At 38.4% G+C, this 21,253-nt stretch overlaps 1 protein-coding gene across 3 annotated transcripts; it reads right to left on the reverse strand.

Annotated features, from left to right (window-relative positions):
- Nucleotides 1-166: 166 nt before the first annotated feature.
- Nucleotides 167-14,118, reverse strand: LOC143849565 (phosphatidylinositol/phosphatidylcholine transfer protein SFH13-like). 3 transcript variants are annotated; one of them, XM_077358627.1, is made up of 17 exons: nt 13,866-14,118; nt 13,595-13,692; nt 13,341-13,393; nt 13,028-13,243; nt 12,221-12,524; nt 11,685-11,784; nt 10,323-10,589; nt 9,828-9,905; nt 9,656-9,757; nt 9,519-9,568; nt 9,335-9,434; nt 9,057-9,155; nt 8,866-8,979; nt 5,156-5,318; nt 2,426-2,805; nt 1,465-1,539; nt 167-559 (listed from the first exon to the last, which is right to left on the reverse strand). In XM_077358627.1, exons 4-17 carry the CDS (start codon nt 13,032-13,034, stop codon nt 542-544), a joined length of 1,857 nt encoding a protein of 618 aa, XP_077214742.1. In that variant the 5' UTR covers nt 13,035-13,243; nt 13,341-13,393; nt 13,595-13,692; nt 13,866-14,118; the 3' UTR covers nt 167-541. The 3 variants fall into 3 exon arrangements, with proteins under 3 accessions (XP_077214742.1, XP_077214741.1, XP_077214740.1); XM_077358626.1 differs by having other exon boundaries at nt 13,595-13,728; XM_077358625.1 differs by lacking the exon at nt 13,595-13,692.
- Between the last annotated feature and the right edge of the window lie 7,135 nt (nt 14,119-21,253).

The following is a 21,253-nucleotide window of genomic DNA, read 5'->3' on the forward strand; positions in this document are numbered from 1 at the left end:
GCAGAGTCCCATTATCAAAACAAGGGAGTGCAGATATGATTATATTACTTGGTTGAGAAAGTAGTCGGAAGAGCTTGGTTCAAAGTTATAAACTCCACCTTCCCTCGTTTATTAGTTGAATGGACTCCCAAATTCAACAGTTGTACAAAGATCAACACCCATGAGATAACAACAGGTTTCACTGCTTTCGAACGAGTCCAATATAAAAGAAAAAAAATCATAAATTGCATCCACTCATTTTCGTAACAGATTTGATTCCGATGGTAATCTGCTCCTAGTGTAAGTTTGAGTCAGGGTGAATTTGTTGTCATAAAAAAGAAAGTGACATGAGAAATGTGGAGCCTGAGTTCAGGCCTAGGTAGATAAACACCGAACACACACTGCTCACACAGCGCTTTTTCTCGGTCAACCAACCCCTAAAGCCCAATTTACATATAATCGGATGGCCAGAAGCTGCCCCCAAAATGAACTTAAATTATAACCTGCCACCTCCACATCCGCACACGCTTCATCTGTTTAAACGTGCCATTGTCTTCTAAATTCAACAGAACACCCGTCTCTGCAAATAGGAATCCAAGTGAGTGATAAATCTTTAAAGTCAATTGCTAGCCATGAAGCTTCTCCATAACAACTAAGACCCAGGCATAGCATTCAAGAAACTCAGATAGAGAAATTGTCTATAAAACCCCAGAACTTGAACATGTACTAGAAGAACTAATTCTGTGAACTTAGTGGCACAAGCCATTAATAATAGTGAGCTTTCTATTGAAATGCCGAGTAGATTTTGGAATGGGGTGAGATAATTGGAACAAAGTTAAAATATCCATCGAGTCATTGAATAGTTCAAAGAGTCTTGACTCAGAATCAAGCAAGACTCGGATTGAATGGAGGAGGTAAATCAGCTATAATTTTTTAACGTAAGAAATGTCAATTAATCTCTTTAAAAGTAAAAAGGGAAAGTCATTAGCTTTTCAAACACAAAACTCATCTCAAGAATGCTTCGAGCCAATTAGGATTCAAGACACCCACTTGAATTTTGTGTTTTAAAACCTTGAATTTGATTGCTCGGACATATTATGTCATTGTGGATGGGTTGATAATAGCAGTACTCAAATGAGCTGAAGGAGAAGATGAATATCATAGAAGTTGGTTGGAGTCACGGAGAAAAATTGTTGTTGTATAATAAAAGGAGAAGATTTACCATTCAAAAAAATAAAAAATAAAATAAAAGGAGAAGATGAATATTATCTGGGGTCGAAAATAACAGCACTTAAATAGGCTGAAGGAGGAAGATGAATATCATAGAGGTTAAGAGTCATATAGAAAAACTGTTGTTATATAATAGATGGGAGGGTATCTTGGGAATATGGGAAAAGCCACACAGCATCGTAGTCACGCACAGAAGAGATAAAATGCAATCCACGTGCAGGTAGAAACAAAATCGCAATTTTAAAAGCAACTCACCCGATGTTTTGATTCATGTAGACTCTCTAGTGACTTTGCAATCTCAAGTTGCTTCAGCACGGTTACTTGCAGCACCTGAGATCAAAATATGCAAATCAAAAACTTGGTTTCTATAATGAATCATATTTTTAAGAAAAAAACCTCGAAACATCTAAAAAAGCTCATATTCGTAATTTCAGGCGGTTTTGGTATGTCGAAATACCATCCGATTTCCCAAATGCTATCAATTTCATCAAAAATTGTAGTTGTGATGCCGGATGTCCTGATGTGGCTGACTTCAAGATGCATTATATATAACAAATCTGTTCACTTCAAACAATCTAATATAAAAAAGACAACTTTTAAATATAAAGAACACAGAAAATATATGAAAGAAAAATGAAATGAGATCCAAAGAGCTGCAAAGAAAAATTACGCATCCATGCCGACCAGGGCTAATGAATCATAAAGAGACATGCCTTAGCTTTCGACAAAATATAACACTATCAAAGCTTAAAATTTTGCCGGTCAATTCAGAACCAGGTCAAGTTGACTTAGTTTGGCTAAGCTAGAGTATCGAGTCCAGACTCCAAGCTTCGAAGACACTACAAAAGTCAAAGATTGGCTCTTATGTTTCATAAATTAATGGGTTTTGAACCTGAAGCTCCTCTTATGTTTTATAAATTAATGAGTTTTAAACCTGAATATCCAAAGGCCAATTCCTATGTGGAGTTCTTCTGAACATTACTCCACAATTTTTTTTACTTTTATATTTTTTAATTTTTTGCCCTAGAGGAAAATCCATAATCAACAGCATTCAAGCTATTGAACAAGCCTAATCAGCAGCATTCAAGCTATTGAACAAGCATGATCAGCAGCGTTCAAGCTATTTCAAAAGGCAGACATTTGAAAATTTCCTACAAATAAATAGGATAAAACTCAGGTGCAATGAAAGAGAGTAACAGAGTAATAGAAGACCTACTTTCTTTGTCTTCTCGAGGTCAAACTCTACGGATTTGATTCGATCTAATGATTCCATAATCATATGCTCTTTCTCCAAGGGAATCTCTGCAGGCTTGCTGCTGAGTTCGCCAAATATCATCTCAAGCCTCTGAAGACGCTCTATACACGGACGGAAATGACCTTCCTTGACATTTCCTGCAGCCAGATGACTACCAGAATTGGGCTCCAATGTATTAGAGGGATGGATGTTTCCATGCTTCCTTTCAGTTTGATGATGGAAAAAACGGAAGAATCCCAGTAACTTGACTATGAAAGCGACCAATGCTCTCGCAATACGGGGGAAATTACACTCTCTCAATATCCCCTTGATAGCATCGAACCTGTTGACGACCATAGTACCTGAACAGAGACATCAACGTCAAAAAAGAAAAAACAAAAGAAAACGAAATAAAAAAAATAAAAAAAAATCAAGAGTTTTAAAGTGGCAAAGTTAATATATATATGAGGAAACTGTTGGTTAAGCTCACCAAACTTATGGTGAGCTAGCTTGCCCAATCACATGGGGGCCCACTTTGTTAGGATGATCCAAACCATTCATTTGAAAGTCCCTTACATAGATGGGGGGTGTACCAAAAATTAGCTCCATAGGATCATCCTAAACCCTCCATTTGTGGAGGACAAAAATGGACAGACACAAATCTGCCCCATTTTTGTCCTCCACAAATGGAGGGGTTAGGATGATCCTATGGAGCTGATTTTTGGTACACCCCCTATCTATGATAAGGCCTTGCAAATGAATGGTTTGGATCACTCCCCAAAATGTGGGACCCATGTGATTGGGCAAGCTAGCTCACCATAAGTTTGGTGAGCTTAAGCTCACCAACAGTTTCCTCTATATATATATATATATATATATATATATATATATATATATATATATATATATGTTGAGCGCACCATTTTTTGGTGCGCTTAAGTGGTTATAACGCCTCCCATTCGTTTAAATGTTTGGGTCCCGCTTAAGCGAACCAATGGGAGGCGTTATAACCACTTAAGCGCACCAAAAAAATGGTGTGTGTGTATATATATATATATATATATATATATATATATATATATATATATATATATATAGAGAGAGAGAGAGAGAGAGAACGTTTCCACAGCCAAGCAAGGTCTTAATTCTGCCGTGATTTATCTAAAGTATAAAACCAGTCTCCAACACAAAACTAGAGCAACTTGAACATTTATGCATTGATTTTATAAGTTTTTATATCAACTCGATCAAGACGGAAACGTATGACTCCTTTGGATAGGAATTCTATAATACCAAAATACCTGTAGACGCCCAACGTATCCTGTCAGGGCAGGACACAATACTAACAGTCATAGAACGGTACTCCATATATACTTTTGTTGGTCAAAACTCAAAATAATTGTCATGTTTCAGACATATGCTACACTCGTTGAATTAATTATCATGCTTTTTTCTTATCAGTGTTCCATAATTACAATTATTGTTTTGAGTGAGTTTTACAGATACTATTTCAAAATTATTATTAATTTAAATGTAGTTAAGGCTTATGTTCTGCTATTCATATGAGTCGTGTCTTATTATATTGTGGTATGAAATACCTGTATCAGTATCAGTAACATTCTGGAGAATGTCGAGTGTCTCCATTTCATGTCCGAACTAGTCTTCTTTCCCTTTTTTCTTTTCATAAAAGAGGTATTCTTTTATTTTTCTTAGGTACGTTTGGACGCCTGGGAAGGAATGGAAAAGGAAAGGTTGACGTAGCCGAAACGGAAAGGGGAAGGAATGGACTGTGAAATTTTTTTATTCCCAATTTTGTTTGCTAGTTCCAGCGCAAGAAGGAAAAATGATGGGAAAGTCCGCCTTTGACGAGATTCCGAGTTCCCAATCCATCGTCTTTCTGTCAAAGTCCGCCTCCAACGAGACTCTAATTCCCGGTTTTGTTGTTGATTTCTGTCTGCAATGTTTTTTTCCGAGTTCCTACTCCGTCTCTCCGTCGAAGTCCGCCTCCGATGAGATTCCAAGCTCGCTCCATCGACTGCATCATAGTCGGTCCCGAGAGCAGCAGCCTGAAGATTGCTCATGTCCTCGCAACAAAGCACGACAATAGAGGCTACTGGTTTTTGGAAAACTTGAGAGAGAGAGAGAGAGAGAGAGAGAGAGAGATTTTCTGGTGATAGCAGCCTGATTTTCTGCCGATTTTTCCCTGATTTTCTACTGAAATTTCCTGGTGAGCTGAAACTAGTATCTTGAAGAAATTTTCTGCTCGTGAATGGTGGTGGGAAAAATAAAAAGAACCATTAATTAGCAGAGAAAGAGGGAGGGAGGGAGATCTCACCCTTATTTCCTCTAACACATGAGAAATAAAAGTAGGAAAATTTCTGCCATAAGAGCCGACCGGCATGCGACAGCCTTTTTCGAAAAACAACTTTCACGCTATACCAAACACAGGATGAAAAGAGTTTGAAAGGAAAAATTCCCAATTTTCCATTTACTTTGCCAGTTTTTATGAGATCCAAACGGACCCTTAAGGATTTTTGGTACTCCGTTTCTGTAGAGTTTGCTTTTAACTTGTGGGATTTTCTTTTTAAAATTCATGTTTGGGGTTTTAACTTAAAATGGCGGGGACCATCCACTTCAGTCAATAACTTAAAACTTAAGTGAGCCTTTAATACATTATAAGCGGCTAAGGCATTATAACCTAAAACCCAATACCTTCTGAATCCGATGTGGCATTTGAAAGCAGATGCTTTCGATCTTTGATTCCAAATGATGCTTTTTCAGCAGGTCCTACACCTCTTCTGCCACAGTCTACAGCTTTATCAACAGCAAAATGGTCATCACAGCTGTAGTAGGCAGTTGGGTCTGTCGCCCTGGCCTGTGCAAAAACCATAAACATGAATTAGAAAGGAAAACGAAAGTCAGTCATGTTTGTAATGATTTCCCCAATGGAAGAAGAGGAAGCATGATATAGCCTTGGCTAATAAAGCAGGTTATAATTATTGATCGTGCATTTCACATATAGATCAACTACTTCTATACAAATGTCATGGATCCACACAATAAATATAAAAAGAAAGATACTAGAAGTGCATGCAAATACAAAAAAGGAAGTTTTATAAAGAACATTCAGATACCTACTTCTCCAGTTGTCAATAAAAAAAAATGATGAAAAAACAATCTCCAAAGAGACTAAATAATACTGACAAAACATAGTAGGGAGTTTCGATAGTTGAACAAGATATTTACAATGTCTAGCTTTTTCGGTTCGTAAATAAAGCATAGATGTAATTATATTGCTGCAATATAAGAATATTCATTTGGGAAATAAAGCCTAGCTGTAATTATATTGCTGCAATATAAGAATAACGAGAAACTATAACCACATTCTTATGCATGAAAACTTTTTCTAAATAAGTTTATAAGGGGACTATATACCCACCCTATTTTTTGCCCTTGCTACCCCTCTTTTTTATTGATGTTTTTCATTTGAAATGACTAAAATAACCTTTTTTCTTTTTCCTCTGGTTGCAAGCTCACACCAAACAAGAGAAGGGGACTTAGGTAAGAACAAGAGACAGAGGGGAGATGAATATGGATAAGAGAGAGAGAGAGAGAGAGAGAGAGAGAGAGAGAGAAAGAGCATCATTCAATCAAAAAAGAAGAGAGAGGGAGGAGGATATTCTTAGTAGTTCTACTGGTTCATCAGATGAGGGGATTAAGCTTTAATTGACTTGCTGTTCTTCAAAATAAGCCATTAAGATCAACATTTCATATTCTTTCTGTTGTGCTTTCAAAACCGCATAAATGACCACTATTACTTGCACAACGTCTCGAGCTTCATCACCGTGGATTAAAGGCTAATCAACTTCCACTAAACCTACTACAAGTCCACTTCCACTCCCGTGTCACGTGTCCTTTCAATCATGAGCCACACTAGTTCACATTAGAATCGCTTGGTCCCACCAACACACTCGACAAGTAGAGCCATGGAAGGGATCTGAGGTTCAGCGTAGAAATGTAGGGGTTGGAGGCACTCTAGCACCCGTCGAGCTTCCTTGCCCTGCAAAAAATCTTCACCATCATCGGTCAGAACTTCCCTTTCTCCCTGATAAATTGATCTGAAATTGTCGAAATGTGTTTTTCTTTGCTTCCTCCATCGGCCAATAATTGCAGACATTGAGCTGAAAACAAACCTCGAGCATCAAATTGAGCTCTTCTTTTTTCTTTTTTTCTTTTGAATGGTAAATTGAGCTCTTCTTCCTACTCAAGAATAATCAACATATTCAAATCAAGCTTCCTCCACACTAGAGAGAGGGAAATGTACTCATCATTGTATCGGTTAAAAATGAGAAAAGCTCAAGAGCTTCACCTACGTAAACAATTCATGGCAAGCAGGAGGTCTCGAATTAAATCTGGCTTTAAGGCTGAAATTGAATCGTACTCCAAACTTGATGATGTCTTCAGCAATGAAATGATGCATCACCAAATAAAAAAAAGTGGAAAACCAAATCATAGACTAGAGAGCAAATTGCAGAAACAAATGCCGCTTGCAAGGATTGGAGGTAATTCTTGAGGATATTCATTATGTGAGATCTGTATGCGTAAGCTGCCAGCCTATTTCAAATCACAGGCCATCCTCACGACTCTGAGATCTATTTGATGCAGGGTTCCAATGCCATAATCCTCACGACTCTGAGATCTATTTGATGCAGGGTTACAATGCCATACGGATAGACAGAGATGTCGTCATAGGAATTGACAGAGATCTCAAAAATTGAAGGGTATCACCATCCCTCCCTAACTCATCGATAACCCACACTGAGAGAAAAACAAGGGAGTACGAGCAGCAACCATCTCTCTCGTTCGTGTCAGGAAAACCCAAAGGTCTTACACCGCATGGGGATTGTTGAGTCCCGGGATAGCTATCCCTTGCAGAGTCATCTCCGGTAAGCAAGTTGTTTGCTACCTACGAATGATTCAACATAAAATCATAGAAGTGTTTCCCTTGCTCTGTTTAAAACCAGCAAGTGGAGAGGAGGGCAACATGTGGTTTCCCCTTCTCCATCTGATAAAAAACCGGAATGGTATGCCAAACTTGATGATGTCTTCAGTGATGAAATGGGAATCAGAGACTAAAGAGCATAATGCAGAACCAAATGCCGCTTGCAAGGATTGGAGGTAGTTCTTGAAGATATTCATTAAGTGGGAGCTGTATGCATAAGCTGCCAACCTATTTCAAAACACATGCCATCCTCACGTTGAGATCTATCTGATGCAGGGTTCCACCGCCGTATGAATATACAGAGATGTCATAGGAACTGACAGAGATCTCAAAAATTGAATGGTATCGCCATCCCTCCCCAACTCAAAGATAACACGAGTCGAGAGTAAGGCAAGGGAGTGCGAGCCTCCCTCCCTCCCTCCCTTGACGACTCATCGCCGGTAAGCAGGTTATTTGCTACCCACGAATGATTCATCATAAAACCATAGAAGTCTTTCCTTTGCTCTATTTAAAAACCACCAGGTGGAGAGGAGGGCAACATCCGGTTTCCACTGCTCCATCATCCAGCCATCTGCCAACAGCCCCTGTTTTTCCTGGATTTTGAAATCTCAAGATTTCTGAATCCCTTTATTCCCTTCCCTCATCCACTTCATCTCTAGTTGTCGTTCTCTCCACTCTCCCCCTTCTAAAAACTTAGAAATCCTCCCCTCCCTTTCCCTTCCCTTCCCCTCAACTCTCCAGCCTAGAAACTGGTTAGCAAGGGACAGCTACCACTGAAAGCTATCCTCGTGCCAAACAGCCCCAAAAGGACATTTTTTTCAGAAAAAAAAACATAGAAAGTATAACAAGGTTGTAATGCTAGAATAGGACGTGGAAATATCAGTTCCCTTTGTTTAAATATAAGCCAATTATTACTAACTTCATAAAGATACATTTTATTTATTTTTAAATTAAAACTAATAACTTGTTATATCACTTTTTAAGAATTATTTATTAGCTCTCCAAAATTATTGCAATATCATCTTATGTATGGCACAACAAACCATGTCTGACATATCAAATAATTTGGTAATAAATTATTTTCTTATGAACCATTTAATAGTATATACCACATTTTACTATATAAATACATAAAATACATGGATACTGCATGCTTCATAATACAAGTGTACATGACCAACAACTGTTCAGATATTCACAAATCCAGATGACAATTAAATTAGGCGTGATAACCCTGTCCGGTTGTCCTATATATTAAAAACTTAAAAAAAAAAAAAACATACAATAAGACGATCTGAGATGGTGCTAAATTGATGGGTGTCAAATCCAATTCCCATCCAGATAACATAGGTTCCACATAAAAAATGCAAATGAATATTTAATTGTGCATCTGAACCGAATGATGAAAATCAGGACTCACTTCCTCGTGTACGGGGGCCAATCGAGTAAACCCAGCACCCCTTAATCCAATAGGAGAACCAAGATCATCAGCATCTGATCCTGATTCAGCTGTTGACGTATCACTGCTTCTTCCCTGTTATTTATAACAAAAAGGCTTAGTTGGATAAATACACGTCTCTTGGTATAGGACCTCACGAGTTTGGGTCTTGCCTTCAACGGGCGTAGCCTAGTGTAGGAATCCACTCTCTGATCTACATCCGATATTCTTGAGATTTGCCTGATGAATGTTGCTTCCGTATTATGTACAAGCTACAAGCAGGAAACATGTCTAAGTGCAATATCTTTTTCTTAATCAACGTGTTCTAATGCAGTTTCAAATACCGTATGACACCCAAAAATAATTCAAATATCAGACAGATACTTAATCCTTGAATTAGATAAAGCTGTGCATCCAGTATCCATAAACCCAGCAGTAGGGAACCTTGTACCTTCATAATTTGAGGATCGTTCCACGGTCCTTTATTAGACCTGAGACACCCTCCTTCAGCAGCACATGTGCATGAACCGCCTAGGAAGTCTGGTAGTTGGCTGAAAGAACAAGCAGTCTGAGAAACTACAAAATAACCTACATTCCATGAAACCCAAAGATAAAAAGCTGATGAGGAACCTTACCTTGAGTCAATGATTTCAAGTAGTTTACTCTGAAATTGGGTTCCCAGCACCTGAAAATTCGATGGTTCAATACAATTTTCATTTGTGGGCCAAAAAGATAAAATGCAATGCAATCTCCTAAAGAAAATCTTCCTTACATGTATCTTTGCAACAGTATTTGCATCAAGAAATTTCTTTACACTATTCCAAAGCAACTTGAAACCAGGACCAGCATTAACAATCAACATCTGATGTAATGTCTGCATAACAGTATTTGCACAATCAATTTCAGCAGACCATACTTTTGTACTGCCATAAAGAATCAGGTACCTCAGGGTAGTAATTGCTGTCTATTTTCTGCATATTGGAAAGGAGGTCTCTTGCATTCTTGCTATAATTCTTCATGCCCTGTATATCACAAACAACCACCAGTTGATGTCTATATATGTGCACCAGGTGTCAATGGAAATGTCATAAATCTTCACATAGAAGAACGAGGGAGTTGAGTGTGGAAATTTATTTTGATTGAGAAGGGTATTATATTCATTAATAAAAAGTCTAAACAGTAATCCCCATCAAACTATAGGGATTTTGGTCATATGTATAGAGGCTAAGAAGATTTTGTCATTTATCCTCCATAGAGCATGAAAGATTTCGGTTTTATGTTATGAAGCTAAGAAGATTTTGTCATTTACCCCCATAAAGCATGAAAGATGCAATGTTCTACATTTTCTAAGACGTAAACTGAACATGCTATATGCTGACTAGAAATAAAGTTGACAACATTCCACCATTCAAAAAAAAAAAAAAAAGTTTCCAACATACCAAACCATGCACATCCAAGATCGTCGTAGTTGAACCAATGTGTCTTTTTGCAGCAACTGAACATGCAGGGAGTTTCTCACGGAAGGCTCTCTCGAACTCCTGTACATGATATTTTAAGTAGCGCTCTATTGTGGTAATGCGCATAAGCTTATTTGGTTCAACTTTCCCAAGCCTCTCAATATAGACAGGTCTCCCTTCTTTATCAACCCCATGGTAACCCTGCGGATAATAATGCAAAACTTCTTCTAGCTCTTCAAACTGGAAGTCCTGCAGTTTGTTCAATATATTATCTGTTAATAAAATTTTAAATTATACCATGTTTTTTAAGAAATAAATAGAGAAACTAAAAATCATGTAAATTTTAATATATAATTTGGATAGTGTGGTCTACTTTGCAAATAAGGAATACACATACATATGGTGTGTCATATGTGTGCATACAGTTTCAAAAGTATTTTGAACTCATGTGGAACTTAATTACCAAGAATATTTCACACAAGTATCAGTCTCAGCAATAATCCTAGGGCACTGATTATCCATAGTGCCAACACTGTCAAGCTAGGCATCATTTATTCATGAAGAATAGTTAACTACAACTAGCTATATCCAGCACATGGGGGTAATTTAGGTGAGATAGAATGAGAAAAAGTGAGATAGAGAAGTAAATGGGTTAAATTTGATTTTAGATCGATGGGGGTAATTTAGGAATAAATGGTATAAACAGGGCCGCAAAATTTCCAATCAAATGAGGGAATTTAAAGAATAAACGATACCAATGGAATCGCAAGTTTTCTATCTAAATGTGTGGGACATTTTAAAGATCAATGGTCATAGGATTAAGCTTGAAATCTTAGGAATGGGGATAATTTAGTAAAAATGATCTAAATACCTAAATAGTGTTAGAAACTTTCAATGTAAAATCGCCATGATCAGTTAAGGAATATTGTGTATAAATTCAACTGAACGAACTCAAAAACTAGGTATTCTCTAGTCTTTATAAAGTGAACTGATTATGCATCCTAATACAAATGTGCACGCAGCATATTAAATTGATGAAGTAGGTTCTAAAGCAAAAGGCACAACACTTTTGGTGCTCAAGAGCACTTGCAGAAAGGATTAGGCAACCTAAGTATCTCCATAGGTTTAGAGTTGCATATTGCATTAGGAAAAGAGGAAGCTTCATTGACCAACCAAAAGGAATGACTACGTGTCATTTATGACAGCAATCTACAATCTGATGCTAGCAATGAGTACTGAGTTGACCGTAACATGAGATTGAGCGAGTATGGATGTATGAATGAAATTGCTTATTTCAGTACATTTATGCAGAAACAACTAACAACAATCGGATAGTGGCCTTACCTCCAATATCGTATCCGTCCCATACTCTTTTCTCCATTGAAGCATGTCTACCCACATGCGGATTGCTTTCTCGTTGTCAAATTTTCTAGCTTTCAAGAATCTGCAGATAAGAAATGCTTAGGGACCAAAGGGATAGAGCACTGGGAGAATGTGTCTGAATAAGAGAGATGTGAAAAAAAATAAAGTAAAATATTTAATTTCAAAGATATGAAGTAAAGATTTATGAGTAGAGTGTGAAGATTAATTTAGAAACAAGAACTCAACCATTCTAAAATACATCGATTCATAATGCATAACATCCTCCAATTTGATGTGGAATCATGCAATTTTGATTGTCTTGTTCAAGATTTTGAATTAATGTTTTCAGATAAAAAAATCAAAATGTTTGAATGTCCATAGACTGGCTACATCTGGCTGGGAGCAAGCATTCCAACTAGCCCACCATGACATGGGCTCAAGTCAAAATGAAAACTCCAACTGATAGACATACATTGATACATTAAAACATAGGACATCCAGAAAGGAGAAAAACTGACCGCAGCAATGTATGATAGTCATCATGCCTAACTGGTAACAAATCCCTCACAAGGAGTTCTTGACGGAAAGCATAGACTGCCCTTTCCTCTTCCACGTCGCGAACATCCTCAATTGAAACTGATGGAGCCCTATAATCAATTTTCCTTTTCCCACGTTTCTTGAGAGAATGGGTGAACTTGTTTGAAGCATTTATTGCTTTTTTCTTGAGAGACCCAATTTTTGTCCGCCTTCTCTCATCTTCTGAATTCTCCACATCAGATCTTCTCTCTTTTCTTTCATCGTAAGAAACTGATCCTTCTGGACCTTCAAAAGTTCAGAAAACTAAAATGAAGCAGTTTTTCAAGGACCAAGAAAAGGGAAACATAAGTCGCACATTTTCTGCGGGGGCAGTGATAAATTGACCAACTAATATCTTAAATCAACCCCCATCTCTCTCTCTCTCTCTCTCTCTCTCTCTCTCTCTCTCTCTCTCTCTCTCTCTCTCTCTCTCTCTCTCTCTCTCTCTCTCTCTCTCAGAGCACTGCCCTATATGGGGGTCAATTTAAGATATAAGGGAGTCGATTTATCGCTGCCCTTTCTGCGGCAAATACCAGGATAGTACCTCACATAATTACATCATTCAAAACAGAGGTGACAGGTCATTTGGAACTCATGACATCCTTTCTAATGTTTCTAGGGTTTAAACCTTAGCACTCTAACAACTGTAAAGGAGAATACATGAGAACCACCCCCTCTTGCATCCTCTGCAATCCAGAATTCAATAGGAAAGGCTGCATGTGGACGTTCCATAAGCTAAATAGACTTACCTGACATTTCCTTGTGATACAACAAGAAGCTTTCAGAGGTCAGGCTGTGCAACAAGAGAAAGTGATCCACACCGAGATCACAGATATCCCCGGTGATCTACAATGAGGAGGAAATGACAGAATCCACCAAATAAATCTCCATATAGAGTCCGTACTACGATGCAGAATGAGGACAGAAGGAACCAGACATCACAGCCTAGTGTTGCAGTGTTTCTCCTGTAACCATACGCAATCGAAACACCCATGATTCACAGACTACCAAGAAACTGAGAAGAAGAAGAAGAAGAAGAAGAAAGGCAAGAATGAAACGTACGTTGGGGACATTCAGATGGCAGCAAAGATCTGAAAATATCAACACTCCCGTAGCTGTAAATGTAATAAAACAAGTGAAAGTCAACAGGTGAGCTTTTCATCTTAAATTTTCGTTAAGCAAATCATTAGATAGATCAAAAAATGAGAATGCTTAGACAGATCCAAAACATAAATAGCCAAATTCAGGTAAAGATTCAAGAAATAGCCAATAGAAGTGGCCATACCACATGGAAAACTTTCAAAGCCAACACGTACCAGCAAAGATAAGCCAAAACCATATAAAAAAGAGGGGTTGTTGATTGGAGAAAGAGTTGAGATCCGCATTTCATATTTCATCAACGTCCCCTCTACCTCTACCGTAAAATAGAAAATTAAAAGGGCGAAAATTTCTGTGCAAAAACACTGAGGAGTTTCGTCAAATCGAGTCGTAATTGACATTACAGTCACCAACCAAACAGAAGAAGAAAAGACAGGAGATGAGATTAGAAATGATTTCAGCTAAATTTCGAGAAGAAGCGAAAGATACCTTTTTTCCAATAGGAGGAGGAGGAGGAGGAGCATCGATTTAGCCTCCGACTGAGAGAAGATCGATCGTAGATTTTTCTTTCTTCTCTATCTAGGGTTTGAAGAGGAGGCGAGGTATATGCCCTTCTTTTTTTTTCTCTCTCCTTCCTTCGTTGGCCCAAACAATTTCCACCAACAACGTTTCTTTCCCTTCTTTTTAGCTTAGTTTTCACACCTCTCCGGTCTCCACCTTTTTTTCTTTTTTTTTATACCTACCTCTTTTTTATTTTTTACGTTTTGCTTCTGAATTTATTTTCAGGGGTTTCGGCAAATCGGACCCGACAGTGACCATACTCGGCGACTAATTGTGGAAAAGCCTACGGCCTATATTTTCTTTTCCACAGAAATCCATAAAAATAATACATTGTTGGAATTTTGGAACATACTAGACTTCGGTGACGCGTGAATTCTTACTTTGACTTCAACACACGATCATGAGTTTACACTCTTGTTTTGGTAACCACACGCCTCACTTTTTTAAAGACTTTTTTCTGGGAGCAAAAAATTGTCGACCGAGCCCATTTGGGTGGCATCATCATGTTCTACTAGATCAACGGTCTTGATTGCAATAACATGCACCAAACTTGACCTAAATAAACCAAGTCCATATCATTTTCCCCTAAAAAGACAACTTAAATTTCCAAACAGGGCCAGAATTGCATGATCCTAATTATCTCATCCTCTGACTTTTTAACTTGTAGATTTTCAGGTAGTCGGGTTTAAAAAAAAAAAAAAAAATTTAAGAAGGCTTAACTCTTAACCAAAAGAAAAGGACAACCTTAGTGAGAAACGCACCTACTTCTAACAGTAGAGCCCTATATAGGATGCAAAACAAGTTGGGCACTGCCTCTCTGGCCTGGAAGCTAATCAAAACAAATCGGAGATCCTCTTTACAAAATGTAGAGATTGGGAAAAGCAGAACATTTGTAGAATACTAAACATGAAAGAGGGATCTCTCCCCTTAAAATACTTGGGGCTTCCTATTAACTCGATGAGAATCTCGTCATCCATGTGCAAGCCATTGATTGCGAAAATCAGATCAAAGATTGGCTCGTGGACTAATAGACATCTCTCGGGCTGGGAGGGTGGAGCTAGTAAAAACAGTGCGGAATAGTTTTCAATTATTCTGGTCTATGGTTTTTCAAATTCCTCATAGTACTCTTGATGAAATCGACAAGCTTTTCAGAGATTTTGTGTGGAGTGGGACCTCAATGAATAAGAGCTACCATCCTACAGCCTGGAACCTACTTTGTAGGCCAAAGAAAGAAGGCGGCACCGGAATTCGGACTCCTCAAGAAATCAACACGGCAGCTCAGACAAAGGCCCTTTGGCGGATCCTCAGTAGCACTAATAATCTTTGGGTGGAATGGTTTCAGAGAAAATATCTAAAGGGGAGGAATTTCTGGGTGATAAATCCACCCCAAAATATTTATTGGGGAGCAAGAGGGATCTTCCGAAGTAGAGACATTGCAAAAAGTAGCATCTACTATGTTGTGCGAGATGGCGATGGAATAGATTTCTAGAAACAACCATGGCACTCAGATGGACCAATAGACTCCCAAACAGGCTCGATCATACCCTCCATCCCCGCAAATAGCACTACCAAGCAGCTCCTTACCAATAGGAAGTGGGACGACAAAAGACCATGCCTTTTCGAGGTAAGGCACATCCTGGAATCCTCCATAATCATTCCGGACAGCAAAAATTATCCAGTGTGGAAACATTGTTCTGATGGTCTATTCACTATGAAATCAGCATGGAATCATTTCAGAACAAAGCACCATGAAGTCAAATGGCACTCCTCTGTGTGGTTCAAAGGTCATGTCCCCAAGCATGGATTTACGACATGGCTTGTTGTGCAAAACAAATTGGCCACTCGGGATAGGCTGACCTTCCTCGGAACTGGTCGAGAGACTCGTTGCCTTCTATGTAATGCAGAAAGGGAATCGGTTGATCATCTTTTCTTCACATGCTCTTACTCCTCGTGGGTATGAAGGTCCATCCTCTGGAGATTCACTTACAGGAGAAAACCAAAACACACTTTACAGGGAGAAGGGGAGTGGATGAGAAAGAATTTCCTGGTCAAACAGCGACTGCCATCCGTATTGCTTTCAGTGCTACCATATATATGTTCTGGTTGGAAAGGAACGTCATGCTCCATGGGGGAACTAGAAACCACAAAATCTTCATCCTCAGAAATATATTGGCTACGGTCAAGGCAAGGATCCTCCATTTAAAGCTCCAAGATGATCCAACCCAGAAAAACAGCGAAATAGCAAATAACTTTGGGTTTCCATTATTCAGCTACGACGAAAATATAGCAACTTGCAGCTGGAGCAAACCAGACCCAGGATGGATTAAAATAACACTGATGCCTCTCTTTCTGATGAGGGTGGTGGCATTGGTGGTGTGCTTAGAACTGCTGATAGTGAGATTGTTGCTATGTTCTCCCTCAACCTCCAATGTGGGTACATCCATTGTTAGAGTAATTAGGTCAAGCAAGAGGTTGCTTGAAGCATTACACCCAAGGTATCTAATTTGGAATACCAAGTTTGTTGCCTCCAGCCCCTATATATATTAGATACACTAGGGTTTTAATAGGTTAGTGGGCTCTAGCCCAAATAGGCCCACTACACCGGTCCATTATCTTATTGGGCTTATATTAGAACATACATGGGTTATATTATATACCCAACAATCTCCTCCTATGTTCTACATATAGCACAATCCAATAAATAGATAGTGTAATGTTCAAAACAAAATATTGAATCATCCACATCACAATATGGTCTATATCATAAAAGATCTGTAATCCAAATGAAAACATGAATCATTTTCTGACAAACCAAGAGTTTAAGATATACAACAAGCTAAACTCAACCAAAATATAGTTTCACATATAAGTGAACCCCACTGATCTTAGATGAATTCATTCATGAGGTATGATTCTCATCGAGATCCAAAATAAAGTTCCACAAAAAAGTGAACTCTATGCATACTGAAATGTAAGCATAGTCTTTATGACTTTAGAAGATTTACTCATCAAGTAAGTCATCTTCATCAAAGTCCAAATCAAGACAAGCTCCTCTTATTTCGCCAATCCCTGTGAATTACCACATATGAATTTCATGAAATTAATCCAATCATTTGTGTAAAACACTAAAGTATTTAGTTCTACCTGAAGAAGATCTTAGTACAATTCCATAATTCACGAAAGTATCTAGTTCTACCTGAAGAAGAACTTAGTACAATTCAAAATGGCTGAAAAAGTATCAGTATCACTCTCACCATAAGCATCATTGTCAAGTTTCAATAAAGAACAAGACCTAAACAGCTTCTTTTGCAAATAACCATTCCTAATTGTTAAGTTTCATTAAAGAACAAAACCAAATGGTTTCTTTTACAAAGAACCATTTCATGTTTCTTTTTTGGAATGTTACAGTCATCTTATCCATATTTGAGTTAAGCTGTATCATCAAGTTTGGAATGTACTACCTTTCCCAAAAAAGGACATGTCATCAAATGTGGAATGACATACAACAACTGTAAACATCATCGAAACTTATCAAGTGCTTATCTTAGCCAAAACAGAGGGAGATTCAAAAAATTCAAAATAACATAGATGTAGGTTAAGACATGTCTACACGGTCTTTAACCCCATCTCTCCCACAATTTTGAATATTTGATCTTTGGTCAGTCCCTGTTGTGAGAGCTTCGGCCTATTATCCTTCGATTACGTATCAATCAAAGTGATAATCCCGTGTTCTTGAGATAATTCAGCATATAGCCTGTTGCAGCCTAAGATGTCTCCTCTTACCATTAAAGAGTGAGTTCTTCACAACCATTATTGTAGCTTGATTATCACAGAACACACATAAGGAACTAATCCTTAACCCACTAAAGAACTAATCTTAAACCGGGTCAGTGAAATGCCATAATCATAATCAAATTCTTTATCCCGTAGCTTTCATCTATAGCTGAAGTTAAGGCATAAAGTTCCAATTCGACTTCCACACAACAGCAATAAATTTGCTATTATTGATTCTGAGCCCCATGATACATCAGAATAAACTTCCACAATAAGTGGATGGCCACCATAGTTCAGAGCATACTCTTGAGTACACGAAAGATATCTCATCAGCCTCATAAGGACATTTCTATGCTCATGGCCAGGAGTGCTAGTAAAATGACTCAGCATGCCAATTATAAAGGCTATGTCTGGCCTAGTGCAACACAAAACATACATGAGACTACCAATCAGTTTAGAATAATCTAACTGACTCACACTATCTCTTCTTTAGAGATCAGCTTCTTGGTATAATCAAAATGGTGTCTCAATCGGTTTGCACTCACTGCATCTCCATAAGGAAAGTTTTTTTTTTCATATAATGGGCTAGGCCAAGGGCGATTCCTTACCTTTCAAAAACTTACTTTCGTACCAAGAATGATGTCAACAACACCCAGGTGGTCTTTTCATGTCGAAGTCTTTACCCAATGGTAGTTTCACATTACTCACCACAGAGAGAGATTGGAAACAAGAATCAACATCTACATACAAGCAAATAAGCATGACCTTATTTGACACAAAATGATAGTAAAAGCATTTATCAGAGTAATTGATCAGAAAACCCAAAACTCTTTACTACTTTGTCAAATTTTTTATGTCACAATTTAGGTGTTTGATTAAGACCATAACAAAATTTTATATAAGCACATACAAATATCTACTTACAGCCCATAGTTGACTAGCTGTCAAGTTAGATTTTCTAACAGATAGCTCATTTCATCATGAATGGCTTCTGCCCATAACAAAGAGTCCTAGATCTCATCACTTCCTGATAGGATGATGGATCATTCTCCAAAGGGTAGGTCACAAAGTCCTCACCAAAATTCTTGGGTACTCTACCACATATAAATGAAGTGCATATACCAAAATAATAGTAACTACTTTAACATCTTATAAAGTTAGTTGTTTACCTAAAGAAATGGACAAGTTCGCAGTACCAGTGTGAGTGACCTCTATGTCTGCTCCACTAGCCACTGTACTAGTCTCCTTTACTTCGATAACACCAGTGAAAAAATTTCTTTGAGTTGTAAGCATGACAAATGGCTTTTGTATCCAACCACCAATCTGAAGAAGTACTGGCCTTATCTTTTCCCAACATGGCAGTGAAACTTTTATACTCAACCTTATCTACCAACATAGTAGCTTCCTTATATGGTGTGTCCAAACAATTAACGTTTGACCATCTCAAAGGGAATTGCAGTCTTGTCCATTTTAGTCCAATTTACCAAAATAAAATATGGAAATAGTGCACCTGATTTGTGAAGCGCAATAATCAAATAAGAATAACTAAGTCGCGAACCAAATCCAAACTCGAATCTGAGATATCCAAGATGAAGCCCAACAGCAAGAGATTACTACCAAGGGAAAAAACCCAAACCCAACATATTGGGGTTTACAAGGGGTGAACCAAGAACAAAACCAAGAACCGAATTCCAAGTCGAGCGTCAAGAATACGGATCCAAAGTAGGTTCGACCACAAATTAAGAATTTTTCGAACCCAAGACGGTTCGAATACACCACAAAGCTTCAACCACCAAAGAAATCCAACATTACACGGCCATTAGAAGGTTTCTACTCCACAAATTGGTGACCTAGTTATTACCCCACAAGGTTACGGCACCAAGAAATATTTCGGCAACAATACTCCCAGTCACCAAGTGGAAGAGTGATAGCAACCCCAACCGAAGTCTGTGGGATAGAAACCCACGACCAAGCAACTTCTGTGGGAGTGAAACCCACTTCCCAAGCGATTGCCACCTACACGAACAGATATGGCAGATATTCTTGACGAAATCTCTGGGGGTTGGTCTCAAGACTCACCGACCAAGAGAGTGAAAGGAACCCCAAAATTGAGAGTGAGAGGTTGAGGGAAGCAAGACTACGGGCTACAAGATTCGAATCCAATTCGCCGCAGCAAAAGACCAACAACAAAGGGATTTTGGGTTTCTTAGAATAGGGAGATCAGCCCTCCTTTTTTCACTTTCCAGTACAAACAAAGCATGGAGAAGGCTGCTTGGGTATATAATTGCAGGTTGCCCAACTAGGCTTTCTTAATCCCAAATAAAATCTGTGGGAGAGGAAACCCACCACCGAAAAATGAATTTTGAGGCTTTCCAAATCCAAGAGAATTTCAGTGCACAAGTCGGTGGATTTTAGGCGATGAGAAACCCTCCAAGAGACACAGAGAGAGACACGCCTCTTTTGGAGAATCCACTACAAGGGATGACAATAACAATTCGGCAAAGCTTGCTCCCAATGGTAAAATCCTTTGAAACCTTCAGGTAATGTCAAAATTGAAGCAACCCCTCTTCTTCTAACTCTAAAAGAAGACAGAACAATTTGTTGTCGTTCAAGGATTTCAAGATCCAAATCGTGGCATTCGAGCCCTCGATCTGCCCATGGAAGCACTTCGAACGTTGGCGAGAAGTCGATTTCAACAAGAATAGGTTTCGGCCTCCACCAATTTGTGGTGATAAAATCGGTAGTGAGGATTCGAGTCGAGCCAGAAAGAAAATCCCAACAACTGGTTCGTTGAAACTCGCACCAAGGAGAAAAACCCACATTCAAAACAATGGATTACGAGAATCCAACAAAGATAAACCGAGAGGGATGATTATCAAGAAGATCCAAAATTAGGGTTTCATTAATGCTTCAAGATTGTTAGAGTAATTAGGTCGAGCAAGAGGTTGCTTGAAGCATTACACCCAAGGTATCTAATTTGGAATACCAAGTTTGTTGCCTCCAGCCCCTATATATATTAGATACACTAGGGTTTTAATAGGTTAGTGGCTCTAGCCCAAATAGGCCCACTACACCATTCCATTATCTTATTGGGCTTATATTAGAACATACATGGGTTATATTATATACCCAACATCCATAATTTTGAGATTGAGGCCATCCTGCACGGCCTCAAGATTGCTGAAAAGAAAAGGATTAGACGGGTTTGGATCGAATCCGACTCCATGGTCGCGGTAAAAGTTGTAGAGAATGAATACAAGTGCCCGTGGAGAGTTAAAACAAGTTTTGGAGCAAATCCGAGATCATCTTGCCAACCTGGTTGAATGGAAAATAACTCATGTATGGTGGGAAGCAAATAGTGTGGCTGACTATCTGTATGAATGGACATGCCCTTTAAAGGTGAGGATATAAGTGATCGGCCCCTTGCTCTATTGGAGCTCATTTGTAATGATGTTAAGGGCACATGCTATTCCCGATTGTAATTCTTTATATTTTGGAACAATTACCAACGGGGGACAAACATTAGGCAAAATTATTAACAG

Source organism: Tasmannia lanceolata, unplaced genomic scaffold (genome assembly GCF_043159265.1).
Source record: "Tasmannia lanceolata isolate RefF3 unplaced genomic scaffold, GAP_Taslan_0.1 ptg000018l, whole genome shotgun sequence".
Classification (NCBI taxonomy): domain Eukaryota; kingdom Viridiplantae; phylum Streptophyta; class Magnoliopsida; order Canellales; family Winteraceae; genus Tasmannia; species Tasmannia lanceolata.